This window comes from Thermothielavioides terrestris, chromosome 1, assembly GCF_000226115.1.
Source record: "Thermothielavioides terrestris NRRL 8126 chromosome 1, complete sequence".
NCBI classification, from domain to species: Eukaryota; Fungi; Ascomycota; class Sordariomycetes; order Sordariales; family Chaetomiaceae; genus Thermothielavioides; species Thermothielavioides terrestris.
In genome coordinates this window covers 2,500,812-2,515,690 of record NC_016457.1, presented here as the reverse complement: position 1 = coordinate 2,515,690, position 14,879 = coordinate 2,500,812, and the positions used below count along the sequence as shown (strand labels likewise).

The window sequence follows — 14,879 nt, the reverse complement described above, 5'->3', positions numbered from 1 at the left end:
CGCGTTTGACAGCGTGAACTACCCCAAGACCTATCCCCCATGGGGTTGCTACAATGGCTACATCGGAATGCCTGGATCGACTGTAACTTGGTGTCCGTGGCCCCCAGCGTGCAAAAGTTGCCTTTGTTCCTGTTTGGGTACTGAACTCAAAAACAAAACGCTACCAGTCCTCAATCACAAGGCAGACAGCGTTGTTAACTCCGTGCCATGCCATATGCACTGAGGGTCCTTTTCAAGCTGGCCTCCTTGATTCACGGTGCATAGCACTGCGGAGAGCTGGGAAATAAGTGTTCACGGCGGTTTTTTTTTTTTTTTTTTTTTTTTTTTTTTTTTTTTTTTTTTTTTTTTTTTTTTTTTTTTGGGAGGGCGGGGGGGGGGGGGGGGGGGGGCACATAGGTAGGTCTCAGTTCTATCTGGCGCCTCGACGTCTCCATCCTGGAACGCCAAAACAAAATGCGGGTTGGATGGATCTTCACTTCCAGGAGCCAGTCACGCTCACAGCCTAATTCGGCTCTGAACATTGACCCTCTCATTTAAAAAGTGACCATTTTCATTAGATATACCTCGAGGCCAGATGCAATGCCGAACCGAGTGCTCAAAGCTGCATGATACTCGATGCCTGACAAGCTCACAACAAGCAACTGCTGCAGAGATACCGAGAAGAAGAGCAGAACACACAATGGCGATGCGCTGACAACACAAAACAATATGCCATCCAGAAAAATGGTGTGATACTCTCGGACGAGGATCCCTCCCAGCTTCACCCCTCGCCAGTGAAGGGGAGGACGTAATTAGGATCTTCGTCGATCTCGCGTCTGGCTCAAGCCTGATGCCCTCCGATAACCCCCCAGAATCACATTGTACAATCTCACCCCCCATACTGAGCGTACTGCGCTGAGAAGTTAGTCATTAGCCTCGAACACCCCGTCTCCCCGACCTAAGTCTCCAGCACATCCCGCTCTTCCTCGGTCGGCAGCGCGGGTGTCTCGTATGCTGGCACATCCTCGCCCTTCTCAAAGGCCAGCCCGGGGCCCTGGTAGCTGGGTGTCTGAATCACGTCAGTAGCACCTTGGGCTTCCGTCGACGCCGCTGGGCCCACCGGCGGAGACGGGCTGATGCCAGGGGCAGCCGCCAGAATCTTGCTGACCGGGCTTGTCCCACTAAGCGGTTTGACCGGTTTCGGGCTAACCAGAGGGGCCGGCGGCGCAGGAGCGACATAGGTCGGAGACCTGGCGTCCTCCGAGCCGAGCGGCAGCGGCCGCGAGGAGATCTCTCTCCCCTCCGGCGCCGGACCTTGCTCACCACCCAGTCTCTGCCGCAACAGCTCCGACTGCTCCCTGGCCAGCTTCTTCAGCCGGGCCGCGGGGTCCTTGTCGTCGTAGCGACGAATGACGTTAGTCAGGTCACAGAGGCAGTCTGCAGGACCCCACCGAACCCCATGCACACATACCCAGTCAGACTGCGCCGGCACGCCCTCCGCGGCCTGCAGCTGTTCGTCCTCGCCGCCAGTCCCGCCGCCGGTGCCGGGGCCACCGCCGCCCCCGCGTCTCGGTCTGCGGATCGGCGCGGGAGTCACGGGTAAGCTCGGACGGTCGTCCTCACTGGGGAAATCGGTGACCTTGGAGCCCCGCCTGGCCCAGCCGAACTCGACTTCCCCGTACGGGCCTCGCGCACCGCCCAAGGCCAGGTTGCGGCTTTGCGCACGGCGGTGCTGATTCTGCACCTTCTCAACGTACCGGTTGATCTCCGGCATGTTGTCCCAGGCATTGGTCCGCGGGAATGAGGACCATATGTCCGCAGGGGCAGGAGGCGCGCCCCGAGAGTCCGGCCTCGGCGGCGTTTGTGGTTCGCTCGCTGGCTCCGCCGTCGGTGCCCCTGACATGGATGGCTCAGCCGTGAGTTGTGAGCCTGGCCATGCCTTGTGCTCCTCAGGACTCGCTGGTGCTGGCGCACTCACAGGAGGCTCAACCTGCTCCTGGTGCGCGAAGACCCGAGTCGGCCGTGGCTGGTGAGTCTCCCAAGGAAAAATCGGCTTGGGTTTCCCCTTAAGGTGTGCCGGTGGCTCCTTTGGCACTTCATACCACATATTCTTCGGAGGACTCGGGTACCGTTCTGGAGGGACGAATGGAGCCGGATCAGACGACATCGCGTAGTACGTTTGCGGGAAGTTCAATGCTTCGGGCTTCGAGTCTGGAGGCGGAGGGTGCCTAGAGTGTCCTGTTAGCTTTGTGGCTTCGGTCAGCAGATAACGTGGTTGGCTAACCATTGAGCATCCCAGCTTGGCGCCGGCTCCGGTTGAGGCCGAGACTCCGGCTTAAGATCCGACTGCGCCAGCGGTTGAGGACCCCATTGCTGGTGGTCCGATCTCTGGTCTTTTCGAGCCTCAGTATGTGTCCCTTCGTCAAGCTGAGAAGACACGCTGGGAACACCGAGAGAAGGCACGTGATGCGAAAACGACTCGGTGGAACGTGCGACGTGCGGTGGTGGTGGAGGATGAGGATGATGTGCGTGCTGATGAGATTCATGTGGATGGTGGTCATGATGACGATGCTCAGTATGAGACTGCCGCTCAGGAGGGAGATGAGACTGATGGGGCGAGTGCTGTTGCTGGGGATACTGCACGCCAAAGGCCGCTGGTGGCTGATAAGGCTGATCGTAGAAAGTACCGGCTTCATTACTCGGAGGCTCGCCAACGGGGACAACATAACGGACTGTGGGCTGGTATTCGCCCCTCACGAAAAACTGTACGATCTCTGGGACCTGTTGCTCCGGCTGAGAAGGCCCAATACGGGGTGTCTACACTCGACAGGTCAGCGCAGCCTCTCTCATCGGGATGTGAGAGACGTAGAACGCACTTCTTTGCGGTAGTGTCGGTCGTAGACAGCCCACCACCTGCCCACCATTTGGTCAAACGGCGAGCTTCCATTGGCCTTGTCTCTGCCCAGTCTCCACGGCTTGTCGGGACCAATGAAGTGAACCATGTTGATGCTGGACTGAAAATGCTTGTAGGCCGGCACGTATTGGTAGTGGGCAGAGGGCGTGACGTTGTAGGTAAAGCTGAGGCGGTTGAAGCTGTTTTTGAAATACATGTTCAGGAGACCCTGGTCGGCACCGTCGAACGAGATGCCCCGCTGTGCCATGGCCATCAACGCGTAATAGTCGCCCATGTTCGGGGTCAAGACCATGAGACCAGTGTTGAACAGATCGGGCCAGCCAATGTCGGGTGCGGCCGAGAAGGCATGGTCGAGGCTGAAGAGTTCGTCGGGTGCCCTGTACGCCACCATATCGGCATCCATATAGACAATCTTGCGGAACTGAGTCTGTGTCCACAAATTGATTTTGGTGAAGGCCGAGTGTAGGTCCGGGCGGTTCATGAGGTCCAGATTGGCAGGATGCTCGTTTCGGATGCGGCTGACGGGAATGACATAGTCATACACGGCCTACACAACGCTCAGTTTGCGGTATCCATACGGGCCGGCGGGTGGCGACGAGAACTTGCCTTGAGCTGCGTGACCACGTCGGCCGACACCGTGTCTAGCGTGACCAAGATAGCCAGCTTCTTGGTGGTGCCGGCATCGCGGAGTGAGTGCGCCAGCACCAGGGCGCCTGAGCAAGCGGGGACTATCAGCAACACGGCTGCAGCACATCTTGCAATTGGCGCCCCAATCTTACCAGGAAGATATGTGTCTGTCAAAAGAAGCTAACCCGGCATCCATCTTAGCATGTAGGTCCAATGCAAAACGTGGAGTTACTGGTTCGGTTCGACGGGGCTTTAACTATGTCTCGCGCCAACACCCAAGCGCGCGTGGGCGCATGCCGGGCGCAGCGCCCAGCGGAACGGGGACAGATAGATGATCAGACTCACACTCGCGTATACATCCTCTCCCCCTTGCACAGCCATCGTGTGCAAAGGCTCCTCCCTAAAGGCTTCAAAACAGAGGCCGGCGAGCGAACGCACGGGAAGCAAGAAGGCAGCCAATCCTGTCAGGATGAGGAGGAAAGAAATATGAGGGAACTTGGGTTCGACAGCGAAGTACGAGGCAAAGGCAAGCAACGCTGGTGAGATCGGAAGCTTATGTCGTGCGCAAAGTCCCGCGAGAGCGACCCTGGTTTAAAGCGATTGTTTACACTGCGCAATTCACTATCGCACCTCGAGAGCCGTCCAGCATTTTCGGCGCAACGGGCAGCCAGTGGCGGGGCAATGGGAGGTTGGTCGAGCAAGGATCCGGTGCAGCCCCGGAGCAAGTTCAGGTAACCAGGTATGTACAGTACCTACAGAACAGCTGCCAACGAGCACGTTACCTCTGCAGTGGCTTCACGAGTTCGGGCAGCACCAGATATATTTCCCCTGCGGGGCAGTGTGTCGTCCCAAGCGGCATGGGCGACAGACGAACCCAGGTCGCGAAACATACCCGACTAAAGCTCATATAATCGGGCGAGAGTTGGGGTCGTGGTGCATGGACTAGCGTACAGACATGGTGGCACAACGGGCTTCACAATGGACGGTCGAGTCGTCGAGTTCGTGGTGAGTCTCTGCAAGATGCCTTCCCTGGTGTCGGTCTTCCAGCGGATTCCCATGCCCGTAATTGATCCCTGCCGCCCAGAAATGCCTGGGTGGTCGCAGCGCTTGCCGAGCCTGAAAAGCCAAGAGCAGCGTTTCATTTGGAACATGGCTTGCAGCTGCAGATAACTAACCTCAACGGTCATGTCGCTCAACGCTCCCAGATGAGCCCGCACACAGGCTTCCTGAAGTACCCACGACGCTCTCTTATAATTCCCGTGCCTCCAGGAACTATTCCATGCAAGCGATAGAAGCGCGGTCGGAAGAATGAGAAGCGACTCAGCGTTTGAAAGACGGATTCAAGCATTGTTGATGGCACTGTCAGCCGTGTTTGTATGCTTGTTTCTAGTGTAATTGCCTTTTACGTTAGTACTTGATAGGTAGCAATATCATCTAAGGTATTGCTAAAATCACTTGGGGACGCTCTACCATGAGACTTTAGTGTTGTACGTCTCCGTACTCCGTATTATACTCCGTATTGTACGGTAAAGTTGATAACCACAGTGGAACCTACACCAAGGGGGTCATCTCGCACCGTGTGTGGGTGATCATTGCGGTTATGGCTAAAGAGGTCCCGCCAAGACTAATTTCGGAGGTTGCCACTTACAAGTATTTACAAATCGCCACGGCCACAACAACTTCGAGCAACATCGACAACGAACAATCGCAAAGACTCGTCGCAGCAACTTCACGAAACCTCAACCAAATCGAAAAAAAGAAAAACCGAGATAACCCGCACCCTAACGTTAATACCCATCCTAACCATAACCTGAACCCTAACCAGCGGGGGGGCTAGCGCCGCCCCCCGCACCCCCAGCGAACTAACCGCTTAGCGATAGTGCAAACGCCTTGGCGATCGTGGTTGTGTAAAAACGTTGTAAAAACATTGCCGACAATTGGCCGAAATTAGTCTTGGCGGGACCTCTTTAGCCATCAGCGATCATTGCATCATCCCGTCCAGTGCTTCTGCCCCGCTCCCCCGCGAAGTCCCGGGTCAAAACTCCAAATGCAAGATTCCAGGGCAGTTTCAGCATGCACCCGTCTGGGGAATGACCAGACCCCAGGTTTTTGTTATGGCCAATCAAAGCCCTCCCTTCTCAACCATACTGGTGAAAAGGGGCGGGCGACAGCCGCTCGATCGTGAAAGCTGTGTCTGTTGAGAGCACCCTCTTTTCCCATCTTCGTCACTAAAACTTGGACTAAGGTCCACTACCTGCTTAGGGAGATACTGTAAGTTGAACAGCGCGCCACTTCCTGGTTTCTGTTGGCTGCCAGCACTTTCTCTCGGAGCGAGCAGCCCAAGACGATCCAACCTGGAAAACCAAGAATGATGCGGCAAGTCGATTTACCTCGTGACCTCCTGGCATGCTCCGACTTACCAATAGCCATCCGCCATCCTCAGTTTGTGGCGAGTTGGGTGACTTCCGTGCATTAAAGCTTGCCGAAACACTTCAGTCGTGGTATTCTGCTTGCTTTGGCTCGATGACATCGCATGTTAGCTATGGAGAGTTCGTGCTGCTCCAAGGGGCGACCCCCGTCGGCTCGTTGCACTCATAGAAGAAGGAAATATGATCGCAACTGAGACTAACAATAAAGCGGAAGAACTGCGAATGAGAAATTCGAGACCAATACACGGGAACGGCGGCGCAAACCTACATGACACAACAGGCCTCAAACATGTGCTCCTTCTATCCCGTCCCGAGCAGCAAGAAAGCGGAATCCTCTAGACTCCGTAGATACCCGCAGACGTCATCCAACCCCTCACAGATCCTTCTTATAGGCGTGCTCCGGCTTATGCGTCGTCTCGTAGTCGACGTGCACATACGCGCGCTCGACATCCGGCAGGCGCTCCAGCTTGATCTGCAGCTCCTCGGCGACGTCGTGCGTCTCCATGAGCGAGGCGTCGGGGTCCATGACCACGTCGACCTCGGCAATCAGGCGCGGGCCCGAGTGGTAGGTGCGCACGGTGTCGATCTGCCGGATGGCCGGAGAGTGCGTGACGCAGACGTACGTGATGAGCTGCTGGATCTCGACGGGGGCGACGACGCCGACGAGCAGCAGGAACTCGGCGAAGGCGGTGCGCAGCCACAGCGTCGAGATGATCACGGACAGGACGATGGCGCCGGCCGGGTCCAGCCACCAGACCAGCTTGCTGCCGCCGACCGAGGTGAGGATGCCGAAGCTGTTGATGAGCAGGTCGTTGCGGTGATCCTCCCAGAGGATGTGTATCTGCGAGTACTTGTCCTTCATGGACCACGTGTAGAGGAAGAGGGCCAGCTTGGTGCCAAAAGCAGTGCAGACCGAGATGACGGACGGCAGGTGGAAATCCTTGAGTTCGCCGTCGCCGCCCACGGCCAGCTCGCGGGCGGCAAAGGAGAGGATGATGAGCGACACGGTCGTCATGAGGAAGCAGAAGACGATGTTGCCGACCGTTTCGAGGCGCGCTTTGCCCGAGGGGAAGCGAGCTGGGTCGACACGGCGCACGGCGCGGTTGGTGACGATCAGAGTGACGTTGGACATGGGGTCAAAGATGGCGTCGGCCATGGTGGTGAACAGAGAGAGCGAGCCGGACGTGATCGCGGCGTAGAGTTGGACGGCGGCCAAGGCGACGTTGACGGCGAACGAACCCCACATGGCGATCTTGAACTTGAGCTGGTCCTCGCCCTGTTCCTGGCGCGCTTCGGCGCGGTGCTCCTCAACGCTTTTGAGCAGCCGCTCAATCGTCTCGTTCTGTGCCTGGTAGAACCCGTGGAGGCGCCGTGCCGTGGTGGCAGAGCGCCCAAACGTCTTCACATATCGCGCCAACGTGCTGGCAGTCGAGCGCTTGGTGGGGCCGGCCGCGCCAGGAGATTGTTCGGTAGCATTCCGTTTTCTAGACGTATTTGCTTTGATCTCGGCGAGCTCGGATGCCGTCTTGTACCGCCGAGACAGGCCATACGGGTCATTGCCGGCGCCGACAAGCGGAAAGCGGCCGGCGCGCTGACTCTCAACTTCGACGTCCGCGGGTGATAGTGTCGGATGTCGAGGAACGGCAACATCGTCGCCTCCGCCTGTAGTCTCGATTGCGGTGCTGGTGCCTCTCCTTGACATGGATGCAGTGGGCGACTGAGACCGCGCCAGGCGGCTCGCCGAGTCCGACCTCGTTTTAAAGAGGTGCGGATGCAGCGATATGCTGTGCGAAAGGTCATGCTGATCCATGGCGAGGAATTTCTGTGTTTTTGCGCAATTGGGTTGGCTGCATCTGCTCTTGCGCAATACTGAGAGCACCGGTCTTACACAGCAACCTTGATGCAAGATCAGATGAACGTGTGGGCAGGCAGCGGCTAGACAGTTAAAGATTGATAAGATGCGATGAACATTGGTGAGTGCAATAAGCGCCAATCACTCACCCTTTTGGGAACTCCGCTGCAGTCTATGATGGGAAGTTATGAAGAAGCAAGTAAGCTCAGAACCTGGAGTGAATCGCCCGGCGAGGCGCAATATGCAGAACGAGTCCTACCAGGAGTTTCAGGAGTTCCGCAGCCTGTTCGCACCGTCGCATACAGTTGCAGGAGTTGTGATCTTCAAACGCACAGCTAGGGGAGCAAGGAAATCTTCAATCTGATAAATGCCCAGGTGGGAGGGGAGATTGGATGGACCCCCTCCATTATCCGTCCTGTCCACTCAGGGTGCGGGCAGTCTTGGCGCACTAACTAACGTTACATTCAGGGTCCAACTTGCATTCAAAAGTTACAGGACGCGCTCTGCTTGTGGAAACTCCGGGACCGTCCTCACTAAGCTGAGGCATCGCATTGCGGTACCCCGCAACACCTATATACGTGATGTCCCGAGATTGCCATTCTGCTCCATTCCGACGGGAGTTACTTTAACCTTCTACCTCATTGTGTTGGCAATCGCGGCGTCGCTCCGCGGCGCGCCTCAGCGGCTGTCACGAGTTACGATCGACGCCAGGGCTCATGGCGCTTGAATGCCAAGCCGTGGAGCCCGGTGGCGATGCTGCGGACAGGCCTTAGTGCGAAACTACCGCAGGAGGACCCGGAGAGAGCAGCAGTGATCCACACGCTGCTGCAATTATGCGAACCCCCGGGCGATACCGCCTGCTTGGAGAGAGGTGACTGAGGAGGGGAGGTCGGGCACTCAGGGATGTTCCAAGTTCTAACAAAAGCAGTTGCCCACCCACCCTCGGAGCGAGCATGGGGAGATTGTCCCACGCTGCCGTAACACAAAGCCGTCCCAGGAGCTCCGAGAGGGAAGCTTGCCATCTTCATTCCTTAGCACGGATTTGCTCGGGCTACGCGGGTAGCATCCATGTACTGGCATGGATGATATGCTGCAATGTCTCGGTGGAGGTGAGTGAGCATGGCCTGCCCCACGGAGCCGCCGTCTCTTTGGTCGTGGAGACAAAAGCCGAACTCGACATCAGAACATAGAGCAATGAACTTTCAGTCCTTCATCTTCAACACTCCTTTGCCTCGAAGTCCATTCCTCCGTTCCAAAAACGCCGGGTTGCAGCAACAGTCCAGAGAAATGCACGGTGTCGGCCTCCAGAGCAGAAGACAAGACTTGAGGCTACACTCCCGGGGCCCCACGTGCTTAAGCCCTTAAGCATGCGGAATATGCGCCCAGGACTTCATGCCGCTCTCAAAGCTTCCAAACTGCCGGGTCCTCATGATAAGGAACCGAATAATGTGTATTATCAGTGACGCAGACCGACAAAAAACATAACCCCCTCCAGTCCTGTAACTCCACGTACCGAGCAATCGTATCGCTCCCTTACAGCTTCGCCTCCGGGTCCCCATCACACCTCGCCAGGATCCAATCCCCGACATCTCTGAAGAACAGCTCGCTGTCCGGCCCGTCCGCGTGCAGCTCGTGATACCAGCCCTCGTACGCCTTGAACTCGCGATCCTTGACCTCCCCCGTGCACTCGTCGAAGTACTTCTTGCTCGCCTGAAACCAAGTGGTCTTGTCGGCCGTGCCGTGGGACATCCACAGGCTGCGCAGGGCGCCGCCGGGCAGCGGCCTGACCTCGCCGCGGGCCAGCGCGGCGGCGCGGTCCAGCAGGCCGGCCAGGCCCTCCAGCGTGCCCGTGTGGTGCATGAGCTTGTCCTCGGCGATGCTGCGCACCACCGCCGGGTCGCGGCTCAGGTGCTCCGGCGGGATCTCGTGCTTGAGCTGGAAGTGCGGCAGCACCTTGCCGGCGAGGCGGCCCGCGAACACCTTGAGCGCGTTCGGCTGCTCCTCCGGCGAGAAGCCGATGAAGGGGCTCTCGAGCAGCCAGCCGCGGACGCGGCGCACCAGCGAGTCCTGGTAGCTCGGGTGGCACGCCAGCGTGAGCACCTGGCCGCCGCCCATGGAATGGCCCATGACAAACACCGGCGGGTCGGCCGGGGATGCCGGCAGGTGAGGGGTGATGAACGCGGCCATGTCGGCGAGGACCTGGCTGGTTGGGCCCGTGAGTCCCTTGTCAGCGGGTTTGCGGACGGAGCGGCCCCAGCCGCGCTGATCGAAGCCGTGAACAGCGATGCCGCGCGCAGCGAGGGCGCTGAAGAAGGTGTGGTAGCGGCTGATGTGGTCGCTAAAGCCATGGATAAAAACGAGTTTCGCCTTGGCGGGGCCGTCGGGCTAGCAATGAGATGTTAGCTTTACAGGCGAAGTCGATGGCGTGTGTGATAACGTACCAGCCATGACTTGGTGTAGAGGCTCTGTCCTCCGATCTCAATGCTGCCTTCCTTTTCGACAACCATCTTGGCGCTTTTCAGCAATTTCAACAATAGAAGACAAGATGGAGCTCCAGTAGGTAGGCAAGTAGGTGAAATGAGAGAAACTGTGCCGCAGAGGATGGCCCCGGATCAAATAAGTGTCGAGATGAGCGCTGTGGCGCAGTGAGAACCTCGGTATCGGACGGTACCTTAGACACAGGGGGACCTGCTCGGTCTCGGCTTGTCGAGGGGCCGCAAATGTCTGCAAGCGAAGCCGAAAGAAAAGAGCGAGAACTCTCTAGCTCAACGCGACACGTACGGCAGCAAACCCCGTCAAGAAAATACACGGGTGATTAGGTAGAAGAAGAGTGTCGGGGCTGAGAGAGGATGTCCTTAGCCCACTTGGGCGCCGCGTGGGGCTGGCTCGCTGTGGTGGACGGAATAAGCCGAACGCTCGCCCTGCTTTCACATGCTCATTGGAACTTGGCCTGGACGCCAACCTCAACTGGCACCAACACGGTCAAAGGGAGAACTTCGAGGCCTAGCCAGCAGTTTCGCATATACTAGACCTAACATTATCTTGATCGTCAGCGCCATTCACCACGTCATCGGCATTAAAGCTCCATGAAGTCATCATAGCCCACACAGAAATCCCGCCTGCGCCGGACTCCATATATACGGAGAGGCAAGCCTGCCGGCCGTCGCAGCCAATTTAAGAGCAACCAGCCTCCCTTTTCCCTGCAAAGACATCACTGTCAGAAGAGGAAGACATCAACACGATCCAACTCCCATGCCCAACCTGCGCAGCCCTCAAGAGCAACAGCAATCCGCTAGCCCAACTGTGGAAGTCATCCCATCGTCCCATCGTGGCCCGGGAGACCAAACACTTCCCCCCAATATGACGCCGAACCTCCAACCCGTAATAACACATCCTGAGTGAAATCCTCCGACCGCCCAAGATTGGCGCCGAGGCGAAAGGGTCTGTCTATATTTCCCCGAGATGGTCCTGCAACTCTGCGCCGGTAAACAGGTCTTGGGTTGTGGCCGGAGTGAGACTAAACTTCTCTCCGGGCAAGTCTTCATCTGGTGTCCGAATCCCGATTCCACTATCGTCGTGACTCGCCTGCTGATTGTTCGCTGCCGGCCCGGACGGGAACGGTGCCCGATCTGGTTGTGGCTCCGCCATGCGGGTTAGGTTGAAATCGTCGCTAGCGCTGCTGTACCGAGACCCCGATCCTTGGTGGCCTAGTCCGCTGTTGGCCGCCTGCCGCTTCGGAACGACGAGCTGGCTCTGGGTCGATTTTTGCTGCATGAAACCGCCATGTTCCGCCATGAACTGGATCATCTCATCTATCCAGCACTTTGTTACCCACCACGACCCGAAGCTCTTTGCTCCCGAGATCGTGAGGTCCCTCATCAGAACCGTCCCCACCCTCTGAACACACCAGACAAGGTCTGTAGCCGAAGCATACGGAAACCGGCCGGGAAGGGTGCGCAAGAAGTTGACCCAGCGATCCAGTAACTTGGACGAATCGGATTCGTCATTGCTCCCCTCCTGCGGTTGCCGCCCGTTACGCATCGCAACTTCGCCATACACTGTTAGACACTCGAGCTCCCACGGAATGTTGACGGGGTCGATGAGGTCGCGCATTTCGTTTATCAGGACGTTGACGACGTCGTCCATGCCACGGGACGGCACCGCCTCGGCGATCTTTCGCACATTGATAATCGTAATCCACTCCATGTACATCAGGTCGCGATTTGCCGGATTCGCGAGCATGTTTGCGGCGGCGTGTGCTGCAAGGTTCACGCGCAAGGCCCTGTCGAGCAACCCAGCAAAGATCGTAGCGGGCGCCTCTTTAGCCCTGACAACGTGTGGAGGCTGTCCTTGGAACGAATCGCGGATATGGGGGACAAGTCGCTCCGAGATGTTGCGTAGTGTTTCGAGCACCGGCTTCGGCAAGACCTGGAGGATCAGGCCTGAAACAATGCGCATCATCCGCTGGTACAGAATGAAGTCGCACTCCTCGATCCAGGGCGCAATGGCTGGGTTGGCGAACAGCTTCTGTACTGGCATCGTGAGAGTGCCTTGGAATGATGTAAAGAGGTGGAAAAAGGTCTTCTCCTTGCAGTATCGGATGCACTCTACAAGAGATGTACAGTACGACCGATACAACGCAACGAGGGACTTGGCCGCGTCGGGATCCGTGCCGCTGGGGAGGTAGGGCTCGATATCCGGAAGGATGACCGGCTCCGATTGTTTGAAGCTCTCGCCGGATTCGGTTGAGAAACGCAGTTGCTGGGGTGTCTTTCCTGTCGTCGTCTGCAACTGATCGAAGCTCCCCACCTGGTGTAGGTTGTAGAGGCTGTGCTGGAATTCGTGTGATCGCTTGGCTTGCGGCCCAGGTTGTTGTTGGGCTGGCGGTAGAGTAGAGAACGGCGTTCTCTCTGACTCCATCGACGCGGAGTGGTTCGGGAGGGCACTGAAGGATGTTAGCGCGCGCTAGCAATCAACAAACAGCTAACGGGGCGCCTACTCGAAATTCTTCGACGAAGAAGGGTCCTCTCCGAGTGGTACGGCAGGTTGACTGTTGCCGCCTCGAACATCTGGCTGCTCTTCCTTCACCTGGAAATTGACATAGTGATACTTGGACTCCCCGCGAACACCTAGGCGTCGCGTTTTCAGACCGGGAAAAAGAACCCGCACGAGCTTGCCGAAGCTCGCGGGATTCAGAACAGTGATCCTCTCGGAGGCGCATCTCGATGCATAGTTGGCATAGACCCGTCCTCGCGGGACAGAGCCGTTGCCGGTGGAGCAGGTTTGGTTTATCCTACGGAACGGTCAGCACTCCGGCATCAGCGTTCCTTCAAAACATCGGCATCATACCAAAGCATCGCGAAGATCTGGCGCGCGCGCTCCGAGTTCGGCCCTCGCTCGTTTCCAATCAACTCCTGGGCGACATCCTGGAGAGTACGGTGCTTATTGGCGTGAAAAAGCTGCCGCATCTCCATCTCATTGTTGGCATTCGACCGCGAGCCTGGTTTGAGTGGTAGCGACATCCCGTGGAACGAGTCTCCGTCGTCATTCCCGTCGCGATCCAGCATTTGGCTATCGTCGGCAAAGCTGGTGTTTCCAGCGAACGAGTCGGCGGACAACGACTGGCGGCTCATGCTATGGCTGTGGTGGTGGAACGAGACGCTCTGCATGGGCGCATTTACTGGAGGGTCCATCGTATACTCGCGGCTTTGCTGCAGCTGAGATGCTAACAACAGATCTTCGGGCGTCATCTGGCTCGAGCCATTTGGGAGGTCGCGGGGGTGGCTAGGGTCGTTCGACAGCCACGGCGTGGGGAACACCTCAGCGGACTCTCCGAAGCTGTGCTCGATGTTTGGCTGCGTGGTGGCGCTGTGAATCGATGCTGTCGAGCCTCGCGACCGAGGCCTCTTTCTGGTCTTGGCGAGCGCCAGTGGATCTGCGCGAACAATAAGCACCTAGACGCCGCTACTCGATGCGTCGGCGGCGAGCCGACGATGCCCGGCACGTGCATAGGGGGGTAGTCGTGATGCACAGGAGGGGTTGGACCTTTCTTACCGTGGGTCGAGTCCATTGCCACGGGCGGCCAAAACAGAGAAGCACACGTCACGTCAACTATGCTGGCCCGCACTTGCGACAATGAAAAGACTGCCTGCACCAGAACAGAAAAGAATATTAAAAGACGATAATCGAAAAGATATTTGGCACCTGCAGGGATTCGCTGCGATGCATGAGCAGGGGAGCAACAGAGTCGAGGCGTTGCGCTGTCTGCCTGTCAGGCGTGCTCAATTCCGCATTTTTGCTTGGGAGGAGGAGGAAGAAATCAACAAACACGGGAGGCGGTGCCCGGGCAATGCGCATCTGGTGGCCAACCTCCCCCACATGAGCTTCCAACCGGCCCCACCATGCTTCTGTCTAACGTGATTCGCCCACTTCCTTGACTCGTGGAAAAAAGCTGGGGAGTCTTGCTGGTTGACCGAGTTCGGTCGTGCTTTATCAAAGACTCATCATTGTTTAAACCAAAACAACTTCTTGGCCACCGCGAGCCAGCTTGCACGATGCAAGAGTCAGGGGTGATTATGGTTGAATGCTTTGCCACAGCATATCCTTTAGAACCACGGACCAACCTATGTACTCAGGTTATTCCGTGGTATTCGAGTCGACATGCTTTGGCGTACTCGATTTTTGTCCTTTCCATGCGAGCGTTACAGAGATTATTTCGCTTAAGAAACACCAAGCCAAGGAATACAGATGGAAGACGTAGCTGAACGGGTAATGATCGAATCCTGCCTGCGGATCACCAGATCAATTTTTATCGTCTGAGAGATTGAACGAATTGTTATTTCTTTGAGCCATGCACCATCCTACATGTTACGTTTGCGGATTCAGGGGCGAGGAGCGACTCAGGTAATTTCGCAAAAGAAAAAAGTGGCTGATCCGATCCAGGTTCGAACTGGAGACCTTCAGTGTGTTAGACTGACGTGATAACCAACTACACCATCGGACCGCACATTCCATTTCTACGACTTCTGCACATACAGGGGTTCATCGCTAAGGCTGGTTGCTAATCACGTGACACAAC

The 14,879-nt window shown here is 57.1% G+C and overlaps 4 protein-coding genes and 1 non-coding gene across 5 annotated transcripts; all 5 read right to left on the bottom strand.

Moving 5' to 3' along the window:
* Window positions 1-735: 735 nt before the first annotated feature.
* THITE_2107563 (glycosyltransferase family 8 protein) lies at window positions 736-3,596 on the bottom strand. Its single transcript, XM_003649137.1, has 3 exons — window positions 2,856-3,596; window positions 2,264-2,796; window positions 736-2,207 (listed from the first exon to the last, which is right to left on the bottom strand). The coding sequence occupies exons 1-3, from the start codon at window positions 3,372-3,374 to the stop codon at window positions 938-940; spliced, it is 2,322 nt and encodes a 773-aa protein (XP_003649185.1). The 5' UTR covers window positions 3,375-3,596; the 3' UTR covers window positions 736-937.
* A 2,624-nt stretch (window positions 3,597-6,220) lies between these two features.
* On the bottom strand, window positions 6,221-8,150 carry THITE_2107561 (uncharacterized protein). The gene is made up of 3 exons (XM_003649136.1): window positions 8,061-8,150; window positions 7,951-7,973; window positions 6,221-7,845 (listed from the first exon to the last, which is right to left on the bottom strand). Exon 3 carries the CDS (start codon window positions 7,757-7,759, stop codon window positions 6,323-6,325), a length of 1,437 nt encoding a protein of 478 aa, XP_003649184.1. The 5' UTR covers window positions 7,760-7,845; window positions 7,951-7,973; window positions 8,061-8,150; the 3' UTR covers window positions 6,221-6,322.
* A 1,084-nt stretch (window positions 8,151-9,234) lies between these two features.
* THITE_2062148 (uncharacterized protein) lies at window positions 9,235-10,608 on the bottom strand. The gene is made up of 2 exons (XM_003649135.1): window positions 10,243-10,608; window positions 9,235-10,186 (listed from the first exon to the last, which is right to left on the bottom strand). The coding sequence occupies exons 1-2, from the start codon at window positions 10,306-10,308 to the stop codon at window positions 9,335-9,337; spliced, it is 918 nt and encodes a 305-aa protein (XP_003649183.1). The 5' UTR covers window positions 10,309-10,608; the 3' UTR covers window positions 9,235-9,334.
* A 461-nt stretch (window positions 10,609-11,069) lies between these two features.
* Window positions 11,070-14,119, bottom strand: THITE_2107553 (uncharacterized protein). Its single transcript, XM_003649134.1, has 4 exons — window positions 13,847-14,119; window positions 13,151-13,736; window positions 12,801-13,094; window positions 11,070-12,746 (listed from the first exon to the last, which is right to left on the bottom strand). Exons 1-4 carry the CDS (start codon window positions 13,869-13,871, stop codon window positions 11,249-11,251), a joined length of 2,403 nt encoding a protein of 800 aa, XP_003649182.1. The 5' UTR covers window positions 13,872-14,119; the 3' UTR covers window positions 11,070-11,248.
* Window positions 14,120-14,730: 611 nt separating this feature from the next.
* THITE_t5 lies at window positions 14,731-14,804 on the bottom strand. The gene has a single exon. It is a non-coding gene; the product is annotated as a tRNA-Val (tRNA).
* Window positions 14,805-14,879: the final 75 nt, after the last annotated feature.

What these genes read in the sequence shown, in the direction of transcription:
- THITE_2107561 (XM_003649136.1), bottom strand. Translation starts at nt 7,759, where the DNA reads ATGGATCAGCATGACCTTTCGCACAGCATATCGCTGCATCCGCACCTC.
- THITE_2107553 (XM_003649134.1), bottom strand. Translation starts at nt 13,871, where the DNA reads ATGGACTCGACCCACGGTAAGAAAG. An exon ending in CTCGACCCACGGTAAGAAAG is followed by an intron (nt 13,737 to 13,846) that starts GTCCAACCCCTC and finishes TTGTTCGCGCAG; the next exon opens with ATCCACTGGCGCTCGCCAAG. An exon ending in TCTTCGTCGAAGAATTTCGA is followed by an intron (nt 12,747 to 12,800) that starts GTAGGCGCCCCG and finishes AACATCCTTCAG; the next exon opens with TGCCCTCCCGAACCACTCCG.
- THITE_2062148 (XM_003649135.1), bottom strand. Translation starts at nt 10,308, where the DNA reads ATGGTTGTCGAAAAGGAAGGCAGCATTGAGATCGGAGGACAGAGCCTC. An exon ending in TCTACACCAAGTCATGGCTG is followed by an intron (nt 10,187 to 10,242) that starts GTACGTTATCAC and finishes TCTCATTGCTAG; the next exon opens with CCCGACGGCCCCGCCAAGGC.
- THITE_2107563 (XM_003649137.1), bottom strand. Translation starts at nt 3,374, where the DNA reads ATGAACCGCCCGGACCTACACTCGGCCTTCACCAAAATCAATTTGTGG. An exon ending in ACCGACACTACCGCAAAGAA is followed by an intron (nt 2,797 to 2,855) that starts GTGCGTTCTACG and finishes TGTCGAGTGTAG; the next exon opens with ACACCCCGTATTGGGCCTTC. An exon ending in CCAAGCTGGGATGCTCAATG is followed by an intron (nt 2,208 to 2,263) that starts GTTAGCCAACCA and finishes AGGACACTCTAG; the next exon opens with GCACCCTCCGCCTCCAGACT.